This window comes from Bombus fervidus, chromosome 7 (assembly GCF_041682495.2).
Source record: "Bombus fervidus isolate BK054 chromosome 7, iyBomFerv1, whole genome shotgun sequence".
NCBI lineage: Eukaryota > Metazoa > Arthropoda > Insecta > Hymenoptera > Apidae > Bombus > Bombus fervidus.
The window spans coordinates 10,688,272-10,708,942 of record NC_091523.1 but is presented as its reverse complement, the minus strand read 5'-3'; the positions used below and the strand labels follow the sequence as shown (position 1 = coordinate 10,708,942).

Below are 20,671 nucleotides of genomic sequence, written 5' to 3'. Positions count from 1 at the left end.
GAATTTATCAAACGACGGTAAAGGTAAGTACAAAGGTGGCGTTTGCGATTATTCTCCGACAACTGATATCGTTATAACAACAAGGATTAGAGAATTATCACAGAGATATGATTGAATCTACTAGCTTATTCATTAACAAAAAATGTTTAATTTTTTATGTACTTCGGTCGATATTAAAGCGACGTGGAATCAATAAAACATGTTGAAATACATCGTTTATCACATACGATAACGTAGCGATTCTGTCTCCAGATAAATTCCAGAATCGAATTACCGTCCTCTGGAAATACGACTGACGTGCAACTGATAAGCGTTAGTAATTAAGCTGATTGACGTCTTGTTTATGACCGCGTCTATAGCCACAAATTGTCATTTTAACGAATCACTGTTCTCGTCTGAAAGGCAACCGATCGGTGGGAATTCCGAATTCGCTTCGAAGCTATCTATCTCTTCGATCGGCACTTAACGAAGTGCCACATCAATCGTCGATGAATTTAAATCCGAAATCAATAAATTCCTTCGAAATCTATAGAAAACAAAATAAAATACTCTTATTTACATTCTTTGGTATTTTCGGTGTCGCATAGGTAAAGGTTCACGAAAGAAATTACACTGGTGGTTAGCTTTTATCCGGTTTTTCTTACAAAAATACCTCTTTATTGTAAATGGATCGTCGACGGTAGTTACACGGAAAGACAGTCATCCATCCACAGAGAAGCGTTGGGGAATCCCGACAATCTCAACGGCGAGGAAATTTTCTTTTTTGCGTTTCATATTTTTTTTTAATTTTTGCTTTTTTGAATTAACACTCATCATGCTTTGGCATCTTTATTATTTTTACGTGTTGTGTCTGTATGTGTGTACGTGTGACTGTGTCTCTTATGCGATATATCGTTTTTTTTTTTTTTTTATTCGTTTCATTAACTTTTGCGGTTTCATTTTAGTTTTACTTCATTTTTTTTCTTCGAATATTTGATTAACACACTTAGACAGTGATAGTGAAGTCTTTAGGTGATTTCGAGAGCGAGTTAGAAGGAAAACCCGTCCTCTTCCTGTGGAGCTTCAGTTTCATGTCGATATCGCACTCCGCTTCGCTGGTCTCGTGCGCGTCCGTGAAACCTGTCGGCGGCTTCAGTTCCAACGTAGACAGCTCGCTGCCCCAGTCCTCTTCCTTCCTTGCCATTCTGGACGATCCGGGTTCCTCCAGCAGGCACAACGACTCTACGGACTTCCTCGGGCTCGGATCTTTCCCCAGCCGATCGCAAGATCCAGGCCTCGACGGTTGACTCGGCGATGCTCCCCTCGAATACGAATGCATCCCGGATTCCGAGAGCTTCATCACAGGGCGTAATATTCCCGGTACACGACCGTCCATCCCCATATCGGGCGTTGCTCCTTGATTCCTGTAAATTTAACAATTCCATATGATACGACATTGAACGTGTTACAACAATAGGCATTTTTAATAACAAATTTCCAGAACGGAAGTGGATTGAGAGTGGATTAAGCATCGATCAGGATGTTAGGTTAAACGAGATCGAAGTTATATCGGTAGCGATTAGACTCATTTTTTACTCTTTCCTTTTATGCTTTTTTTTTTCATAGCCAGTATATTAAAAAGGGAAAAATACTTTTGGGAGAGTTGAATAATAATGAATAAAGATGCTTATACATTTTTAGGAAATATAGAAAAAACATGCAAATATATGTAAAATATTCAGAGTAAAATATTCGTTATAATATTTAAAGGGTGAAATAAGTTCTCTATAGCAGTTTCATCTCTCTAGCTGTGTTCAAAAAGATATAAATTTGTATAAACATCCACAGTATAATGATAAATACACGGTAGAACTCTATTTATCTGAATTCAAGGATAGTGAAAGAGCTCGTATAATAGGAGTTCCTTGATTCCGTCCATTACTTATAATTTTCCATTCGTGTGTATAATACGAGTTCACGTTTGTACAAGTAGATTCGTTCAATAGAAGTTCACTTAACGAGGCGCTAAGATATCGTATCCATGAATTAAGTTCTATCGTATACAGTATACAGACTGAAAGGAAATAGATGAACCAGAAAAAGATTATATCGCTAATAATAGAATTAATAAAATTAATATTCGTTTAGAAAGTTTGACAAGTAATCGAATGAAAATGACTCGTAGTACAATCCATAGGAATATTTCTGCGGGTTATCGTACCTTTGCTTCTCGAGCCTCGGGAAGGTCTTCCTCTCAGAAATTGGTGACGGCTCGGTTGATGTACTTGATTCGTGCGTGTGGTACAGCACATCTGGAAGGTGCACGCGAGACACGTTGATGCGAGAAACGTGAGACGTTAGTGGCGACCTGGATGCTGTTTAAGGCTGTTGCCGGCGTCGACACAGAAAATCGAATACTAACTTACTATGATGAACCGGCCTCGGGACCAGGGCTAGTCGCTGCTCCCTCTGCCCGATCGAATTCGGCCCCGGGGATCGCGTCATTATCGACGCCGGCCCGGAGTCGTCCAGGTGATTCGACGACTCGGTGCGACTGCTGGTACCGACCTCCGTGTCGCTGTCCGAGCCTAGTGTATCGTACTCCTCCGATTCTGACTTGAACGATTTCGACTTCCGCCGCGCCCTCCCTCGTACCTTTGTATACTGCTCCATGTCGCACTGCAACGTATAAAAGTTACCTACGTTCTTTGGTATAAGCCTCAACATTAGAAGCTACATACAAACGTTCAATGCCATTAAATGAAATGGCTACATGTACATAAGATATGGGGGTTGTTCTTCAATGAAAGTAACTGTATGGGTTTGGCTTCGTGATATTGAACAGTAATAAATTAGCTGCTATATACACGAACGTCTGCGTATCGAATAGTAATTTAAACAGTCAAGAACTATTTACTGTCTATGATATAGCGTAGTAGTTAGAACAGGGGAATTTGTGTACGTAGTTCTAATTCAATGGCTAGGTATATTAAGTAATCTTTTTTTTTTTGTATCTCATTCGCCCGTAATATTTTTTAAACTCCCATTTAAAGCTTGTTTAGAGACGAGCGAAGAACAGAAAGAAAAATTTTCGATTACCTACCCTGGCTGGCTAGCTGCAGGGAAAATGCAAACCGAAGCAACCGCAGCTAAGAGGACACTGTTGTTTACGTATACGATTATTTCACCAGTTTGCAGAGCCAGATTCTCTATTGATGTTCGAGGTAAGTAACAAGTTTTCCGACCACACAGAGGCAAGCACATTTACTTGAAAGTCTCGCCAGATCTAACGTAAGCTCGGGCACGATACATAAATGGAAGTCGTCTTACATTTATACGCGAGATCGAGTGCAGGCTACTTTGATCTCTCGGGATATCCGCCTACGTGTATACAAGCAATATATCATCGACCTGATCTCTCACGCTCGTACACAAGGATATATCGTTCCACCCTTCCCGATGAAGAGACATTTCTTTCCCATAACGCGCCAGGTATGCACGAATGTGAGACACGCGCACAGAAGAGAAGGATACAACCTTTTCGATCGATTAAATTACTCCGTGTGTAGGAGCCACGGAAAGTACATCCGTTTGAAAAGGTCTCTTCTCGCCATCTTCGAAACGTTTCTTTATCGAATTTCGTCGACAGTTATTTATGATCGGTACTCGTACCTGATTGCCTTGCAGCATCGTTTCGCTACGTTCGTAGTAGAACGCCTGTCGCATCGGGTTCGCCGACAGGTTTTCCTGCTCGGGCAGATTGAAGGTGGCGTACGGATAAATGTCTTCGGAATATTCGGGTATTCTTTCCAGCGCGCTCACCTCGCGACAGGGTGACTGCTGGCCCGGTTTCCTCACGGTCGCGTAGTATTGTTCCCTCTGCTCCATGTTATGCTTGTTCTCCAGCGCAGCCTGCGTTTGCGAATTCGGATCGTTCGCTCGACCAGATCTTTCCGCGTCTGCAATTATCGCGATTAATTAACACGTTTCTTTGTGATTATCCGTTTACGCCATGCGATGTGACCGATCGAAATATTAGACCGATATCTGCAGATACACCGGTTACGAAAGATTTATTATAAACTTGAAGCGAACAGACCAATTATTGGAATGCTAGTTCGATAAATTAATTTTATTTATTTATGAGAAAAGTGTCTATGCCAGGTAGATATAGAAGTAATTTATCGAGTGAAATATTTCGTCGATTTGGTAAAAAAGCAGCCAAGTTTTACAGTTTTCGTCATTAATAGACAGGAAGGATAGACGAAATGAATGATAGTTCAGTTGATGATTAATGGATGATGGCTTAATTGATAAGCAATGGGTAATAGTTCAGTTGACGATTAATAGATGATGATTTAGCTGATAATAAATGTATAATAATTCAATTGATGATCAGTGGATGATAGTTTGATCGATTATTATTAAATCGTGTTAAGAAATGTATACTAAGCCGTAATAAAAAGATACTAAAAATGATTATGATATCAAAACCAATAATATAAGGAGAGTACGATTTGATCCAAAAGGGAGACATTTAAAAATTACGCCTTTTACAAGCCCGTTTGGTTGTAAAATTGTGAACGTAAGATTGCAATTATATAAAAACTTTGATATTTTTTTGATAGGTAGGTTGTCCGAATAAGTAACTCGACAAGTGAATTAATATATATATTGCATAAATGCTATTGAAAAAAGATTTCAACTGTTAATATATACATGCGAATGTTGGAATAAATCTATACGAAGTACGTCGAACACGTTGTTTTTTGTAATTAATAGGGTAACAAAAATAGAAGAAAAATTGTCAATAGTGTTTACCTGTTATAGGTGATATGACATGTCCAAAGCACAGCGTCTTAGGATACTTCGACAAACCTTTCAAACCGCCCACGTATCAAAGACTTGACGTGGCTCTACCACGCTATCGAGGAGAATTTCAACGCAACGGGGGTGGTTTTGACGGCTTTGAAAATCTACTACCAAAATTTCATCGAATAAAGGACTACGTCGATTAAGCTTGTAATTATACTTATCTAAAAAATGCAGTTAAGTCGTACGTTACTCGGAAAGAAATCCCAAATATCGATAAGAAATCCAAAATATCTTACAACAAATACATTTTTCACTTTATATTCCAAAAGCAATATTTCGCAGAATTTTAATTAATATTATATGTCTGTATAACATGTTTATTCGTTTTCTTTCACTCGTCCTAGCCTCGTATACAATATTAGAAATTTTTTTACATATCATCCTTGGAATATAAAGCAACGAATCTATTTGGCTAGAAACTTTTGCACGCCACTGTAGGGACTTTTATTCCAACATCTCGAAGAAGGTGAGAAAACAAAGGTGTAATAGAGTTCTAATACCAAGAAAGAAGGCTGCAATTAGACATAAGTCACTCGGATATAGGTCAAACTGATCAGCAGATTCAAAAAAGAAAATCCAACGATCTAGAAGAGAATTTTGCACCACTTTCGAATAATTGTAAACGCATAGATAATTTTTGCTCATTCTACGCGCGCCAACGAAACGATCGCTTCGTTTTAGCACCACAACGGCAGGTATAATTGCATGATCCGCGCACGGCAACCTCGTTCGCCAGGCATTTAATTAATCAAATCGTTCCAGACGAACGTATCAATTCCGGTGATGTTGACACTGCAGTGGTAAGTGGTTGGCCGAATAAAAATGCACGGCACCCGATTGGATCCATTAAGAGGAACGTTGAGACGTGAAAAGAGGGTAGAAACGAAAATCAGGAATCAATTTTCGCCCGTTAACCGGCGATATCTCGTGGCTCGCCATCCCTCAAAGGTGCCCCCACGGTATAGTAATTGGAGCACAATCCTGCGACGTTTAGCTACTCAATAACGACGAGTGGTACGAGTGCGGCGCCAGCACGCCCTTCTGGCTTAATGCAAATTGCCGCCGCTGAAATCCTACCCGCGTGCTTCGAGTACCGAGCTATCGATTCCTGCCCTCCGATCGAGTCGTCCTATCCTTCCTTTCGAGTTTCCTTTGTGATCGATCTGTATATATATAGATCGAAGTATATATATATATATAAATAAATAAATATAAATTGGGTCGTTCAAAATGATCGTGGCAAAATTTAAGAAGAATTCGAAGTTAACGTATTTTTATAGAATCAGAATTTTTATAATTTAATTTAACTCAACCAGTAACATTTAAACAGCGATATATTTGGTATATATAGTAAATAGCAAAATATATTATCGTTATGCTTTTTAATGGATAATTTAGTTTTATAGCCTGAAAATTCTATATTAAAGTAGTTAGCGGCGTTTCTAGTTACCAATTCATCATTGATTTGGAAACTTTGATAAAAATTCACTTACTGCTACTATAAATTGAACAGTGTCCGGATACTTATGACTATGTGGTAACTATCTATAGTATATGAGGTAGCGTAACTATCGAACTTTCTATGTAAGATTTTATCGTCGAATTTGAGGAAATCGGAACTCATCAATGGATCAGGTGGATGATTATAATACAGTGTAAGGATATATACTCTAACAAGTTCTGGCAAAGATAATACATATAATGAAAGCGACTACGATATCGTAAAAACTGATATTGCAAAGAATGATTTGAATCATTTAAAAGGAACAGATCAAAAAGATTTCTAAAGGCATAAGATCGTACAATCGAGAAAGATTTGATACATTTATAAAGACTTTATGCTGGATAAATTATTTGAAAGAATAGTCGAACAGTTAAATATATGCACTGTACAAATGTTATTCCAATCGCGGACATCACTGATGCAACTGAACGTGTTATTACGATCAATTCCGACCTTATACATTTTACAATCTACGATCTAGACTTCGGCTAGATCCTTTATTAATATCGAAGTAATAATCTTACTTTGATCGACGTAAGACTTCATTGTCGAATCGGAGAAAGTTAAAGCTTATCGATGGATCATTTGACGGATAATTGCTATAGCACGATTAAGTTTGAACTGGTGATAGTTGGTTATCGAGTGTACGAGATATAGGATATGTATACCGGACCGAATTTCAGGCGTGTTATAGACACGAATTCCGTTGTTACTCTGAAATCATGATTTTCGTTTCACGCGTACGCGCATGTTATACGTTGAAGTATACACACGTGCACGTAACTAGGATCGTTAATTGAACATCGATTCAATGCTTCTTTGTTTGATAACGCTTGTTTCAATACAACGAAATATACATCTCCCTCCGGTGATTTTAATTATATGTACGGTTATTTGAGCACACGCGATAACGGTAACGCAGAAATGAATTTGAATTTTCAAGCCAAATGGGAATTTCCCCGATCGCTGTCCATAAACGCGTCGCAAAAACGTTCGTCGAATTCTCATGGACACTGCTTCTTGCCGCCGGTTGTATATTTTACGCCTAATTACACGCGGACATCGGTCAAATTGTTACGATTTATCGTTTAAAGTAAATGTCGACGAACGAATATTTACTTTAAACAAAAAATAAAATTTTGTAGCGAATAACTGTGGATGACAAACGTTAGCGAAGGGTCTATCCACGAAAAGAGACTTACGTGTTTTCAAGCAAAAGCAAACGCCAGCCACTGCTAGGAATACGGCGAGAACCGAGATCACGATAGTCGCCAGCACGTGGGCGTCAAAAAACAGCGAGGTCTCTTCGGTTTCCGGCGGATGCTCGTCATGCATTCGATTACTGCCGGTTGGCGATAGCGTGTTGAACAGGTATTCGGCCTGCGTCGAGCCTGCGTTGTTGTACGCGGTGACACGGAGTTCGTATTTGGTACCGCTTTCCAGACCCACTATAGGGAATCTCGATTGCGGTGGCACGCTATTCGACACTGCAACAGAATTAGGGTCGTTGTGTGAAACAGACCATAACGTGCTGCGGGCTACAAAAAGTTTCCGGAACTATTTCGAATACCAAAACTTTTAAAAAGACTTTTGTTTTTAATAACTGTACTTTTCTTTTATATTAATGAAGAAATTATCATTACCGATCGGTATTAAATAAATAAGCAAGAAAGTAAGGTAAGAAAAAAATGAATAGTCCGCGGCCAAAAATCATGAACACGTTTTTCCATAATAATTTACCAATTAACTGTATCAGCTTTTGTAGCTACTGTATATATGTATACTATATTAGTTCATGTAATTTGTAACATAAAATTTCACTAATAACAATAATTCAAACTAAATCAGTTTCTCTTATATAATCTTCTACTTCTGTAATGCTTACCGAGCAACCAATCACCAGGAAGTCTCCTATACTCTGCCACGAAATACAACAAAGGACATCCTCCATCTTGCCAGGAGGTCAACTCCAACGTAATGAACGTCTGGTTGGACTTGATCAGCTGATGTTTTGTAGGAGGAATAGGCTTCGTCCCGTTTGTCTTCGCTGTCTCGATTTTACTGGCGCTTCCGCTACCAATCCTGTTGAAGGCTGCTAACGTGAACTGGTACCTGGTCCCACACTGTAAACCTTCGAGAAGATGCGTGTTTGCTTTCCTATCCAACATCACTTCCTCCCATTCGGAGAACTCTCGACGATAAGCCAACAAGAATCCTTTGATAGGGGCGCCCCCATTGTCGCCTTGCTTCCACTGCAGTTGAACCGCGTCGGTTGTGGTACCGGTGGCGATCAAAGTCGGTGGAGTTGGCGGCACTGTGCAAAGTTGTTCGATTAAGGTCGGTGGTTTGATCGCTCAAGAACGACTGCTCGATTGATTAATCACGTTAAACTATAAATTGGACAGCCGTAAATAGAGAACGGAAGAGAAGTTATTTCCCTCGATCTGTTAAATCTCTCAACTAGTAGCGTTCATTGAGTCATTCTTGACCTGAATGTCTTTCATTGTCGTTAACAAATTTCTGAAGTTTTAAGGAAAAATGAAATAATCGTTATCGATAATCGTCAATAATACGCTATTGATAATCATACTTGATAATGATTTTTCATTTCATTTTTTCGCTACAGATTTTTGGTGAAATCATTTGGTTTGTTCAAACTTGAGCGAGATATTCTACTGCAACAGAGTTAGCCAGAGAAGACGAAATAACTTCAATCTCTTGGGCTATGTTTTAATGCGGCATTTCATTTCTATTGGAAATAATTTATTTCAATTCCATTTATTCGAATGAAATTTTAGTTAATGCTCGATTAACTGGATTCCTGCCGATCGAATCTCTTTCACTTGTTTGAACGCGGACTTTTATTGTGCAGGAATAAAAATAATGACATTGATAAACTGCTATCGTATGAATTTTAATTATATTATTTTTCCCATGACAAATTCAGGTAAACAAAATCATACTGTTATTTACATTTAGAAAAATTAGAATTTAAAATTGATTTATTTTGACCAATTTTTCATTTCATCGTTATCGAAATTTCTAGGCAAACAACGATCCACTTTACAAGTAACGAATCTTCAAAGAAACTTGAAAAGAATTTGTAATTCATAAGAACCAACTGTTCAACAAATTTCAAAGCAAAGTCTCTAGGTGCGATCTATTCTTGCTGAGCTTGAGATACAGCCACCATAGTCCCCGACAGGAAACGAAATCAGAAAACTCGGTGCACGTCGCGTGTAACATATTCGCCTAGTTTTTCCCGAAATCCGTTCTCACGTACGACCGCGAGAATTCGAACGACGTGGAGATTGTATCGTCGTCGTCGCCTTCCACGCTCGATCCGCGTGACGTTCCGCGTAACGAAGTGTCTTTGGTAAACGTATTCGTCGTACACTACTTACCATAAGTATCAGGTCACAGATATATATAATATAATTAACAAAACGAAATATCTTTCCTTATTATTCATTGGGAGAAAGTAATCAATTTTATTTTATTTAGTATATTATATTGTAAGGTATATATGATGCGAGTGAAATAATAAATTTGTAATAAAATAACAGCAATGAGAGAGAGAAAGGTATGCAATTTATATGAAATTTTAATAGGTGTTTTAATACTTATAGTTGTTGGTGTATCTTCTCGAGCGTGTTCGAAATACGTATTTTATTCGACGCCAAATAATTGCATAGCCATCGAAACGTAAAACAGTTCGATGTAACTTTTAACGAACTCTCCTCTTCCCATTAGCGACGAGCTTTTCCAGGATAACTGCGACCAATTCCCGTTCATTGCCACGATAATACGCATGACGCAAGCGAGACAAACGAAGGTTACCCAGGACGCGACGTCGATTCGCGTTTTCGACGAGACGTCGATTCGCGTTTCCAACGCGACCCGTTGACCCGATTCGTTTCGCCATAGTGCTTATCTGCCTGGTATTATCCCCTTCTCGCCGAAACAATGTTACAAACGACATGCGGTAAACCCTTTACTCGAGTTGTAAATCGCCTATGGACGAATCCTAACCCAAGCGAAAGGGATACCACGAAAGAGGAATCTTTACGTTGTGGTTTAAAAAGATAAGTTTTCATATAATAGGGGTTAGGAGGGTTGTCTTAAATACAATAAAATCTCAGTTTCGAATAAATAAAATAAAAGGAATAAAAGGAATAAAAAGATTGCTTCACGTTTCTTACCGTAGATACAATAACAACATCGGGATAAAGCGATTATTGCAAAATGACATTAAAGGACGAAGAATCTGGATTATCGTGATGATTTTTTCTCCCAAGTGACTCGTTCCACATACCTTGCACTTGCAGCGTGTACACGATTTCGTCGGAGCCAAGAGGATTCTTCACGTGGCAGGAATAGTTTCCCTCGTGCGTCCTCTGCACGTTCCTCAGTGTTAATGTGTTGTCCGAACCGATGTCTGATCTGTCGTGGAAACATCATGATCACATACTTACATACACTGTAGCATCTCAAGTATCGTAATTCGTGGGTAATTTGCTCAGATGAATTTATAATCACGAATTTATTATTATTTACTATTACGTACGACCGTGACGATAATGTGGAACGCGTTGATTTCATCTTTGTGACAGTAATCACTAGACTACGTATTTGTGTATCTTTTCTCTGACATTTTTTATCTAAATCATTCGCATCGTCGAGGACTTTTTAGTTCATGAAATTTACCTTTTTTCCATCGTTCTAAGAATACTTAATAACATAGGTGACATTGATGATCACCGTGACAGTCAACGTGTTAAGTAGTCGTAAACCATTGTAACCGCTCGAAAGACTCGCAGGAATTTATTATTATGTATTGCGTTCAATCTACGAGACTGAACACAATCTATGATACATCTACACGATCTTGCACGCGTTTCACACTTACTTCTGCTGCAACTTGATGTCGCCGCGATGCCATTCCACCGTCGGCCGTGGATTACCGACGGCTAGACAGGCCATATTGACGTCCACCCTCCACGGCACCACCAACGGTACTCCGAACGATATTATAGCTGCTGGAACTAATTAAAAGTCCCGGTTATCCTTGCTCTTCGTTAAACTTCCTCCAGCTATGATCCGTGTTTGAGTTCACTTTCGAAACTTGCCTCGTCTATTCTCCTCTCTCTTCGTTTCTCCTTCTCCTTATATTCCTCGAGAGCAAAGAATTTTTAACGGGACATTTGAGAAACGAAACTCGAGCACCGATTTCGGGGAAGATGCTTTTAATTATTCGAACGAATCGAGCCGGGTTACTTTGATTAAAATACATGATTCCCGGAAGTCCTATATTAGCACAGCCGGAGTCACTTCGATCAACTTCGACCCCACCCAAACTTTGAACCAGTCAAAGTCAAAGTAAAGAATCGTGGGAGTAACATCGATTATACATCCCATGCATATAAAACGAGGCAATGAACAAGTAGTAGAGAAATCCATCGAATGTCTTGTTCCAAAAACGAATTTGGTCTATGAAAATTATTATTGGTATGCTATCATTTGATTCATGTGAATTACTGAACCACGGTTAAATTGAATCGTAATGGCTTTATTTCTGGAAATCATCGTGACTATCGCATTATTGGAATATTTAGAATATTTTGATACGATTAAGTTAATTTTCAAAGACAAATATACACAATAAGGAGACTAAAAACGAGTTTATAGTCGTCAAATCCTGCGGAATTACTTTGCTATTGGAAAAATTCTTTGCCTTCGTGTTCTTTAGCTTCATAGTATTGTAATTTTAAAATTATTATCGGAATTCGTTAATTATAATGGTTTCGCTTTTCCAATAAGATAACGTTGAGCCTCGTGTGTCGATGAAAAGTGGGCAAAAAGTAATAAATTTTAACAGGAATTACATTTATCGAAGGCACGTGATTATTCATTCTGTGTTTTATACAACTCTCTTTATTACGAGAAATTTAATGCTCTAAGAACTTGAGAGAACTTAAAATCTGCTTGAAGAAATTTATTGTTGGAAAGAATGGAAAAATTGCGGAGAGAATGATGATTGGGAAGAAGTTATTGAAAGAAACAGTGAAAACGTTACTTGATAAAGTGCTAAATTTTTACCTAAATTTCGTTACGAACTTCTTGAACAACTTCATATTACAATCTGATTAAATTGACTTTTGCAAGCCAATATGCAATAATAAAATTGGCCTTTGTAATTATTAATCCTCGTAGAAGTACTTTATTATTTGACTAGTTTTTTATCTCCAGACATTTCAATTTTTAAAGTATAAGTTAAATTAGAAAAGTTCTTTTAAGCTGATGGAAAGTCTTCCGACGTTAATGATATTTCAATAGTATGTAGCAACTAGCAAGATATATTATCGCTATGTCTTGTAATAGATAATTTAAGTTCACTGTCTGCTGATTTTATAAAGAGATATATTTTTTTTACAGTAAGTGCTATTTCTAATTATTACAGTAACCAGATATTTACAATAACCATGACAGATATTGGTACATGTCCTTATTTTCTAATGAAGAATTTCGTTATCAAAATTTTCATCCTATTTTTATTATAGAAAAGTATATAATTATATTAAAGTACCACGAAACATGACAGGAAATTTAATATACTTGGACCTAATTAATTAGTATCTAAATGCTGTAATAAATACAGTAGCATGCCAACACTTTCTGTAGCCACCGTAAGTACGATACAGCATTTCTGAATCTTAAAAAAGTAGAAGGAGAAGCTCAATGTGAATGAAAAAAAGAGAAAGTGATGATGGAGAGGGTAGAATATAGAAATACAAAGCCAGCATCGTGTGGTTTGTTTCCCGGGGGATTATAGCTCACGAATTTTTCATATAACTTCCACGTTCATTGGCCCCATTTTCCACGTGTTCGCCACGATCGTTCGCGAATCGAGCTGTTCAATTCAATTCCTCCAGGGAATGAAAGAAAAAAGAAGAAGAAGAAAAAGAAGAGAGAGAGAGAGAGAGAGAGAGAGAGAGAGAGAGAAAGAAGAAAGAGAAATAGCCGGGGGTATGGTTGAAACGAAGAAACGTTTCTTGCAGCAGGAAGAGGGAAAGTTTCGCGTTCGTCGTACGATGGCTTACCAGTATTGCTCAACTGAAGTTTGATGACCGGAGTGCTAGGTCCTTGCCCCATTTTGGTCGAGGCCGTAACCCAGGCCTCGTAGGATTCGCGCAGCTTCAACCCAGTCGCCTCGTGGTGCAGGTTCTGCGCAGGCAACGAACTTTTAGTGATCTTCACCTCTTGGCCCTGGTCCAACACCCGAACATAGACGGTGTACTTGGTAAGGATTCCGTTTGGTCGCCGTGGAGGCAGCCAAGATATCACCACTGCGTCTTCGTTACTGATCACAGCCTTCACGCGCTCCGGCGCGTCCGGAACTGAAACAGGAGAACTAGGTGTGACAGCTGTCCCGGATGTGCAGCGGAAGGGATGGACAAGAGAACAGAAAACGTTGCTTACGTCGATGGTCAATCGTGATACGTTTTGAATTCGGGATTGGCAGACTAAAAAGAATGTGTTGGAGGAGAGTTGTCAATCTTTTTTAGATTGCGTTTCTGTTGAATCGTTGAAATACTGTTGGTAGAGGTAGAAGGTCAGCTTTATCGTATATATTCGTTGTATATTGTATCGTATTTATGTACAAATCTTTTAGTGTAATAATGTTTGTTTAAAAAACATTTTTCAATTATTTATATTAAACCATTCATCAGGTAAGTGACGAGTTTCATTATGACAAAATGTTGCCTTGAGACAAGATTCAATCGTCAAGTGATGTTTGCATTTCATTCACTAATTGGAAGTATATGATAAGACGTGTTGCATCGGAACAGGTGGTAATTTAGAGGAATAATGTCTAGAGAACATGCTGGCTGCTGCAAGACGTTCCAAACAAGATTCATTACAATGTCTTTTGTCGCAGAAGCAGTGTGTGGCCTAGCGTTGTCACTTAGCAATTTCGTAGAACATTCTCCTTTGTCAGCACTTAATGATTGGATCTTGCCTAGAGACGCAATATCTTTCCGTGATGGAATTCATTATTTGCCTAATAGATGGTTTACAGTTATAGGAAGCGACGACAAATACTTTGATCGGACAAGTTGCAGTATTTTCTTTTTAAATAAACTTTGATTCTCACTGGCAAATTTGGATTATTCATTTGTACGCCTAATATTTTAATAACGTATCTATATATATCATTCTGTAATAATATGTTTATTTCTTGACACACGAAGCAATAATAAAATATATCTCGAACTTCTCGTCATAAGATGATGAACAATTTTAGAATAAAATAAAAAATTTTGTAAAATTTTGTAGCAATTTATTCCCCTAAAAATGATCCTTTTGTAGAATGTACCTATACAGATTTTTGTGACAATGACTATATACGTCTGCCGATAAACTTTGTCCAAAAAGTATCACACAATCCTTTTTAATTATATTCATTAAAACTCTGCTTTTCTGAAATTCCCTTTATTTATCGGCTCATTGGCACGTGATTGTATATCGCCAGCTGTCTGTTGCACGGCTCAAAACGAATCGATGTTCGGCAACTAACAACGTTTATAAAGGGCCGACGAGTAAATCCATGGGACCGGGAGGCGGGATTCACTCGCGCCGAGTTTCTGTCATTGACAAACTCTCCCCGGGACTCGGGCGTTTTCTTTGTGATACACGAAATTTCGATTACGTCCCGCGCCTGTGCTTCGTTTGGCGAGGCAGTGCGACGCGACGCGCGTTTATTACGAGTTTCGCGATAACGCGATACAATTATTCGCGACCCATTTCGCGGAATTTCGACGGGCCGGCGCGTACAGTGGCCCGTGTGCAGCTGCGTTTAATGGAAAACCAGCTGCTGTTGAGTTTCCACCGTTGTACGAGAACGAGAACAAACTCTGTATAACGTTAACTTCAAAGGCGCGACTAAAGTTTCTGTCATTGACTCTTTTCGTCCACGTTTCTCCATTCTCGTTAAACAGCCACGCCGATTCTCCGGAATTCATGGTTGCAAGTGGCCTCCTTTGTTTCCGGTATAAAGCGAACCGTGCAGCCATCTCACGCGAACGGCGTTTGGCAAGAAATTTTCGAGCTTATGTTACTCGAGTTTAAATTTCTTTTGGGTTAAACGATAATGAAATAGCGAACATAAGCTGGGAAGAAGTAAGTCGTCTTACGGAAATATTGCAGAAATTGGAATCTCCAAAGTCTAGCTGCGATTCTGTTGTTATTAATATTTTATAAACATAATTTACGAAATGGAACCGAGAATAAGAATTTGTTTTATGTAAAAATGTTATGATAAATACTCTACTTTTCATATTATATATATTCTTGAATATTACGTGCATTCTAAAGATTTACTTCTACGTTATTTTAATAAATATGAGGATTCAGATGCTAAACGTATATGCTGTTCATATAGATTTTCTGATTTTTACATCAATTTTACACAGTAATTTTTCAACAAAATTTAGGTGAGGAGATTATACGATTTTTTCATCCAACACGTATGATTCTTGATACATGATGTTTCCCTCGTAACTTACAGAAATAGCGCTTGCATATTCTTACATCGTTATCTTGTATAAATGTAAATCTATGATTGATTAGTCGTTTCATTGGTAATTTGAACGTAAACCAGGTATCTTAATATCCATGAATAGCAATGTATACACTTGATTCACCGAAAATCGAAATCCAGGTAATCGTATTTGGGATAATCAGCTAATTCAAGAAGCTCAATAATTTTAGTACCTCGACCAATACCGGTACTAGTGTCTGACAGCTCATTAACGTTTCAATAATCCTAACATCCCGGTTCTAGCCGACTTACATCCACGATCCACCCACTAACCCACCTTCCTAATCTTCCAATCTCAATCCCAAAACGACAAACTGGCCGACAATCTCGTTGATCTATATAGTGATTTATTGAAACGTCAATAGAACGACTCTCCTATAAAGCACCGAGATGAAACCCGCAAGCTATACCGCCGTCGACTCTTCCAATCTTGTCGGAACGTTGCTTCGAAAATTTCCTTTTATTCGTCGATAGTTGACGTTCGTTTGTTTACCACGGGACAAAAGCAAGAAATACGACAGATACTAGTAGCAAATGATTTACCAGTTTCTTCGGTGGTACAGGAAACCGGACTGCTGGTAACACCCTCGCCAGCCCTGGTGTACGCGAGCACTTGTACGGTGTAATTGGTGTAGGGGCTGAGACCATGCAGCACCGTGCTCAGTGCATGGCTGATCTTCGTCTCCCTGCCTGCCTGCTGCTCCAAAACCGCGCTAGCCGCCTCGTACAGCAACTTATAACCCTGCACGACCCCGTGAACTTTGTCGGAAGGCGGTGGTTTCCAGGTCACCTGGATGTTCTGGCCGGTTAGAGCGGCGCACGCCACCGTCTGCGGCGGGGCGCTTGGAACTGCGTCAAATTGTAACCATGAATTCGTTGCAAACCTTCGTATACCATTGTGTTACTAGACATGCTCGTTCTATAAATACGCTATATACGGCCGGTGAAAATTAACCTTCACGGTTGGAAATGTGGATGCGGCGGAGGGAAAACACGAGGGTGGTCGTCGATCGCATCCTCGTTGTCTGTGGAAATTCGAGCAAAGAGGCAGGATGACGGAGTCGCGGGTCTGGTTACTGCCGCGGCAAATGGCGTGACTAGAAGTTTTCAGTTTCGAGAGGAAATTCGAGGACAAAGAGAAGAGGTAAACTGGGTGTCAAGTGGATTGTTTTTGCGTTCCTGATTGCAAGGCTAGAATTCTTCGAGTGCTAACTTCTTGAAGAGAAAGCGAGCAGGAGAAACCGATCGATTTCTTCGAGACAGGGTCGCCGGGCTCGTTATTCGAATGCCGTTGTGTGTATACGATGTGACCGACTGCAGAGGGATTCCTCTGTCTCGTTAAAAGGGTGGGCCACAAGCCGCGATCTTTTTCCACTGGGTCAAATGTCAAAAGCGAAAAAACGACGTGGCATGCGCGTGTACACGACACAAAGCGATATCCACTCTATCCGTGGTTTTCACGGAACGCAAAAGAGTGTTTCTTTTCCGAGGTAGCTCGTTCGATGGCTAGCTGCATCACGGGTTCTATGCAACCGAGAAAAACGGGTGGGAATATGGAACGCGACCGCTCCACGTTTCCGGTTACTCTCAAGGGAACTTACGACGGAGAGAAATGTGTCCTTCGAAATCCAACTGTCAAAACGCTGTTGTTCATCTTTTTTCACGGAGATATGTAGTTTCAGGCGGCTAAATTTCGGGTTATTTCCGACTATCGTTGGATGACGGGTTTGTTGGAAAATGTGGTACGACCGTTTCCTCGAGTGTTGGCAAAGGAAACCGCGCAATTAAGCGGAGCTATTGTTTCGAGCGGAACGAACCACGGAAGTCGCACGAGTGATGGACAGATTTCATGCATCGTTGCAGCTAGTCGTTGAACTTCAACTCGCGATGAAGGTCGGTTAAACGTTTCGTCGAATGTTTCAAAAACTGAAATAGAAACTGCACGAGGTCTCGATATTTCTATATTAGATGCTGTTCACAGTATTATTTAAAGTAAGTTATTTTGAAACTATTTTGGAAGTAGATGTGGTCACTGGTTACATAAGGGTTACACAGAGTGTAAAATATCAAATTACCAGGATTCTACAGGGAAAAATTTCTTAAATATTTAAATAATTAGTGAATCTATAAATTACAAGTTATAGGATAATGGATGATTTGTAATTTATTTTAAAAATGAGTTGTTTAGGTGTTATATGGATCAGATCCTCATAAATTAAATAGAAGGATGAGAATTATAAACATTATTCCTAAAAATTATCATTGAAATTTACGGTTATTTATGCAATCTCCCTCTGACAAACAAGGTTTATTTTTTGAGATGTCGAATATTAATTATGTACTTGGATAATGTGAAATTTACAATTTTGCAAAGTGCAATAGATTTTATTAAGAAATATGTGATTTACCTGTAATATAATTTATATAAAATTGAGCATTGATTGATGCTTCTTCGTTTTGCCCATGTCTCGTTTAAGATAGTGTTGCAAGAATTACAGTATTCTCTTGGCAATAGCACAATAAATATACAGGAAACTCGCGTTATCTTTCGTTACGAATTTAAACTACCAATGAACGTATCATTTATCATTGTCTTCTAGAAGCTTTGGAAACGAAAAACGATGCAGGCAAAAATCTTATAAAATCCAAAAGGACGATATTTTTCAAAAATAATATTAGGAACATCCTATCTTGATTCCAAGAGTGTATCGATTGTAACAATACAGTATTACGATTAGCGAACTTGTTCTAATAGGAAGTAAACGCCAAAGTTTTGTTCTTACTACCAAACTTATTCTCATTACCTCAGGGAATTTATTAAACGTAGTAACGTATAACTTACAACTTACAACTCGTGACTAAAATTTCGCTAATAATATTAGTTCAATTATACGAGAAATAACGTAGTATCGTATCAGGAACCCGAGGAAAATAAAAAGGGGAGAAAGCTAACAGGATAGCAAAGATAAAGGATTCTGTGGATGCTAATACAATGTGGAGCGACAAGTTTGTTGAAAATATTTCTGTGGTATCGCGAAACACCAGCAAATGGTCCCGCGGAAGTTTCTTAGTGCCAGGGGAGATATCGCGCGACGAGGGTAGCTTCCGCGACTGTCGCGAACTTAATCGTTTTAAACGACAACGGCTTCCGTTTTTACTTTGCACACGGTATACGATACTTAGAGAGTTGAAACTCAACAAGTTAGAACAACAGGTCAGTGGGGTAAAAAATAAGGACGTACACTAATGAGTACTGGCTTGCTAGATGTATCGTATATGTAAACTTTTTACATCCAATCCCTCTGTTATTGCGGCTTTGCGGGTGTAAACCGCTGCCGCGAAAATTAATTTCATCGTTTCGTGGCAAAGCGCGAGTCTTTGGCCTCATCAGCGCTGGGGAACGCGTTGTATTCTGCTGTATATTTATCCGGAAATTGCTGAAGTCCCCGATTATCCTTTATCACGATTCGTTGAGGCAAGGGAAATGCGTCCGTTCTAACTTGGAAATACCGTAAGTTATTTCTTATTCGGAGGAGGACGTTTGAGGATCCGTTTAGTTTGCAGGCAACAAAGCTATTTCTCCACCTTGCGTATTTTGCTATACGAAAACCACAGGGAGGAAACATATTAAGTTATATCTTTCCTCCTTCGCAGAACAGCACATTTTCAATTTATAAATTTCATACCATGTCGAGTATGTCTGTATTAGTAAAATTGCCTCCCTATTTTGTTGCGGGATTAAAAAGCAGGTACTATATTTTTATCCGGTTCTTAAATCTATCTGAGAGATATTAATAATTATATTGTCGGTTTAGCATAAGCACGATGAAACTAAGAAAAGTATATTTTTCTAGAAATTAGTTTAAATAGAAAGTAATTTATCACTCAAGAATTAATGAAAAATACTTGTTCCTTTACGAGTTAGTTAATAGCCTTTAGGTTTTGAAGGTCTGTAAGAAAATATTATTTATATGTGTATTGTATAAGGAATAATATAGTGTTATTAAATATAACAGTTTAAGAATTGTAATACCGTTGTCGACCATGAAAATTCCTATCCCAGTAAATATCTCACTTTTACAGTTCAATTTAGCAAACATCTCAAGATTAACAATCTTTTTCTCACAAACTAACGACATTTAAATATTATATATTTATATTATAAGACAATAAAACGATAAACGATGAAACAGTAGTGGTTAATAAAACAGATGATATAAAACATACGATAATTCAAGCTTATTAAATAAAACTCTAACTTCAAAATATCTGAGAAGGGAAATATTCTCAAAATTGAAACGATAGCGTTACGAGAAGGGGAAGAATAAATAACAAATAATACAGCAATAGCAGGGGGAGGCGAACAGAAAATAAAAAGGAAATAACCTTGATATCGTTTGCTCACCGTCTTCGAGGGTCTGCACCGACACCGGATCAGATCCTGGACCGTCGCCTTTATTATTGAACGCCTTCACCACCACGCTGTACTGTGTATACTTTCGGAGGCCAGTTAGCCTATAATCGTAGGTGCCATCCCCGTTTCCCGTGATTCCCACTCTGGTGATATTCACCGATTGATCATTCCCTCTGAAATAATGCCACGGTCGGTGTTCCTCGAGGCAGAAAGATAAAGCACGAGAAGGAACGCTCGGAACTCTACGATACTTAAAGCCATTCCGTGAAAACTAGAGCGAGAAATAGTCTCCTGATTT

At 38.8% G+C, this 20,671-nt stretch overlaps 1 protein-coding gene across 6 annotated transcripts in view; it reads right to left on the bottom strand.

Annotated features, from left to right (window-relative positions):
• Nucleotides 1–619: 619 nt before the first annotated feature.
• LOC139988675 (cell adhesion molecule Dscam2) overlaps nt 620–20,671 on the bottom strand; it is a 162,990-nt gene continuing 142,938 nt past the window's right edge. For 4 of the 6 annotated variants that reach the window (XM_072006345.1, XM_072006346.1, XM_072006348.1 and 1 more), the window contains 11 exons: nt 20,365–20,546; nt 16,503–16,808; nt 13,459–13,755; nt 11,268–11,403; nt 10,674–10,801; nt 8,244–8,672; nt 7,561–7,845; nt 3,652–3,938; nt 2,406–2,658; nt 2,201–2,291; nt 620–1,403 (listed from right to left, as the gene is read on the bottom strand). In XM_072006345.1, coding sequence (XP_071862446.1) covers nt 986–1,403; nt 2,201–2,291; nt 2,406–2,658; nt 3,652–3,938; nt 7,561–7,845; nt 8,244–8,672; nt 10,674–10,801; nt 11,268–11,403; nt 13,459–13,755; nt 16,503–16,808; nt 20,365–20,546 — 2,812 coding nt within the window. In that variant the 3' untranslated portion in view covers nt 620–985. Of the gene's footprint in view, nt 1,404–2,200; nt 2,292–2,401; nt 2,659–3,651; nt 3,939–7,560; nt 7,846–8,243; nt 8,673–10,673; nt 10,802–11,267; nt 11,404–13,458; nt 13,756–16,502; nt 16,809–20,364; nt 20,547–20,671 lie in introns of all 6 variants that reach the window. The other 2 variants (XM_072006347.1, XM_072006350.1) reach the window with 2 other exon arrangements.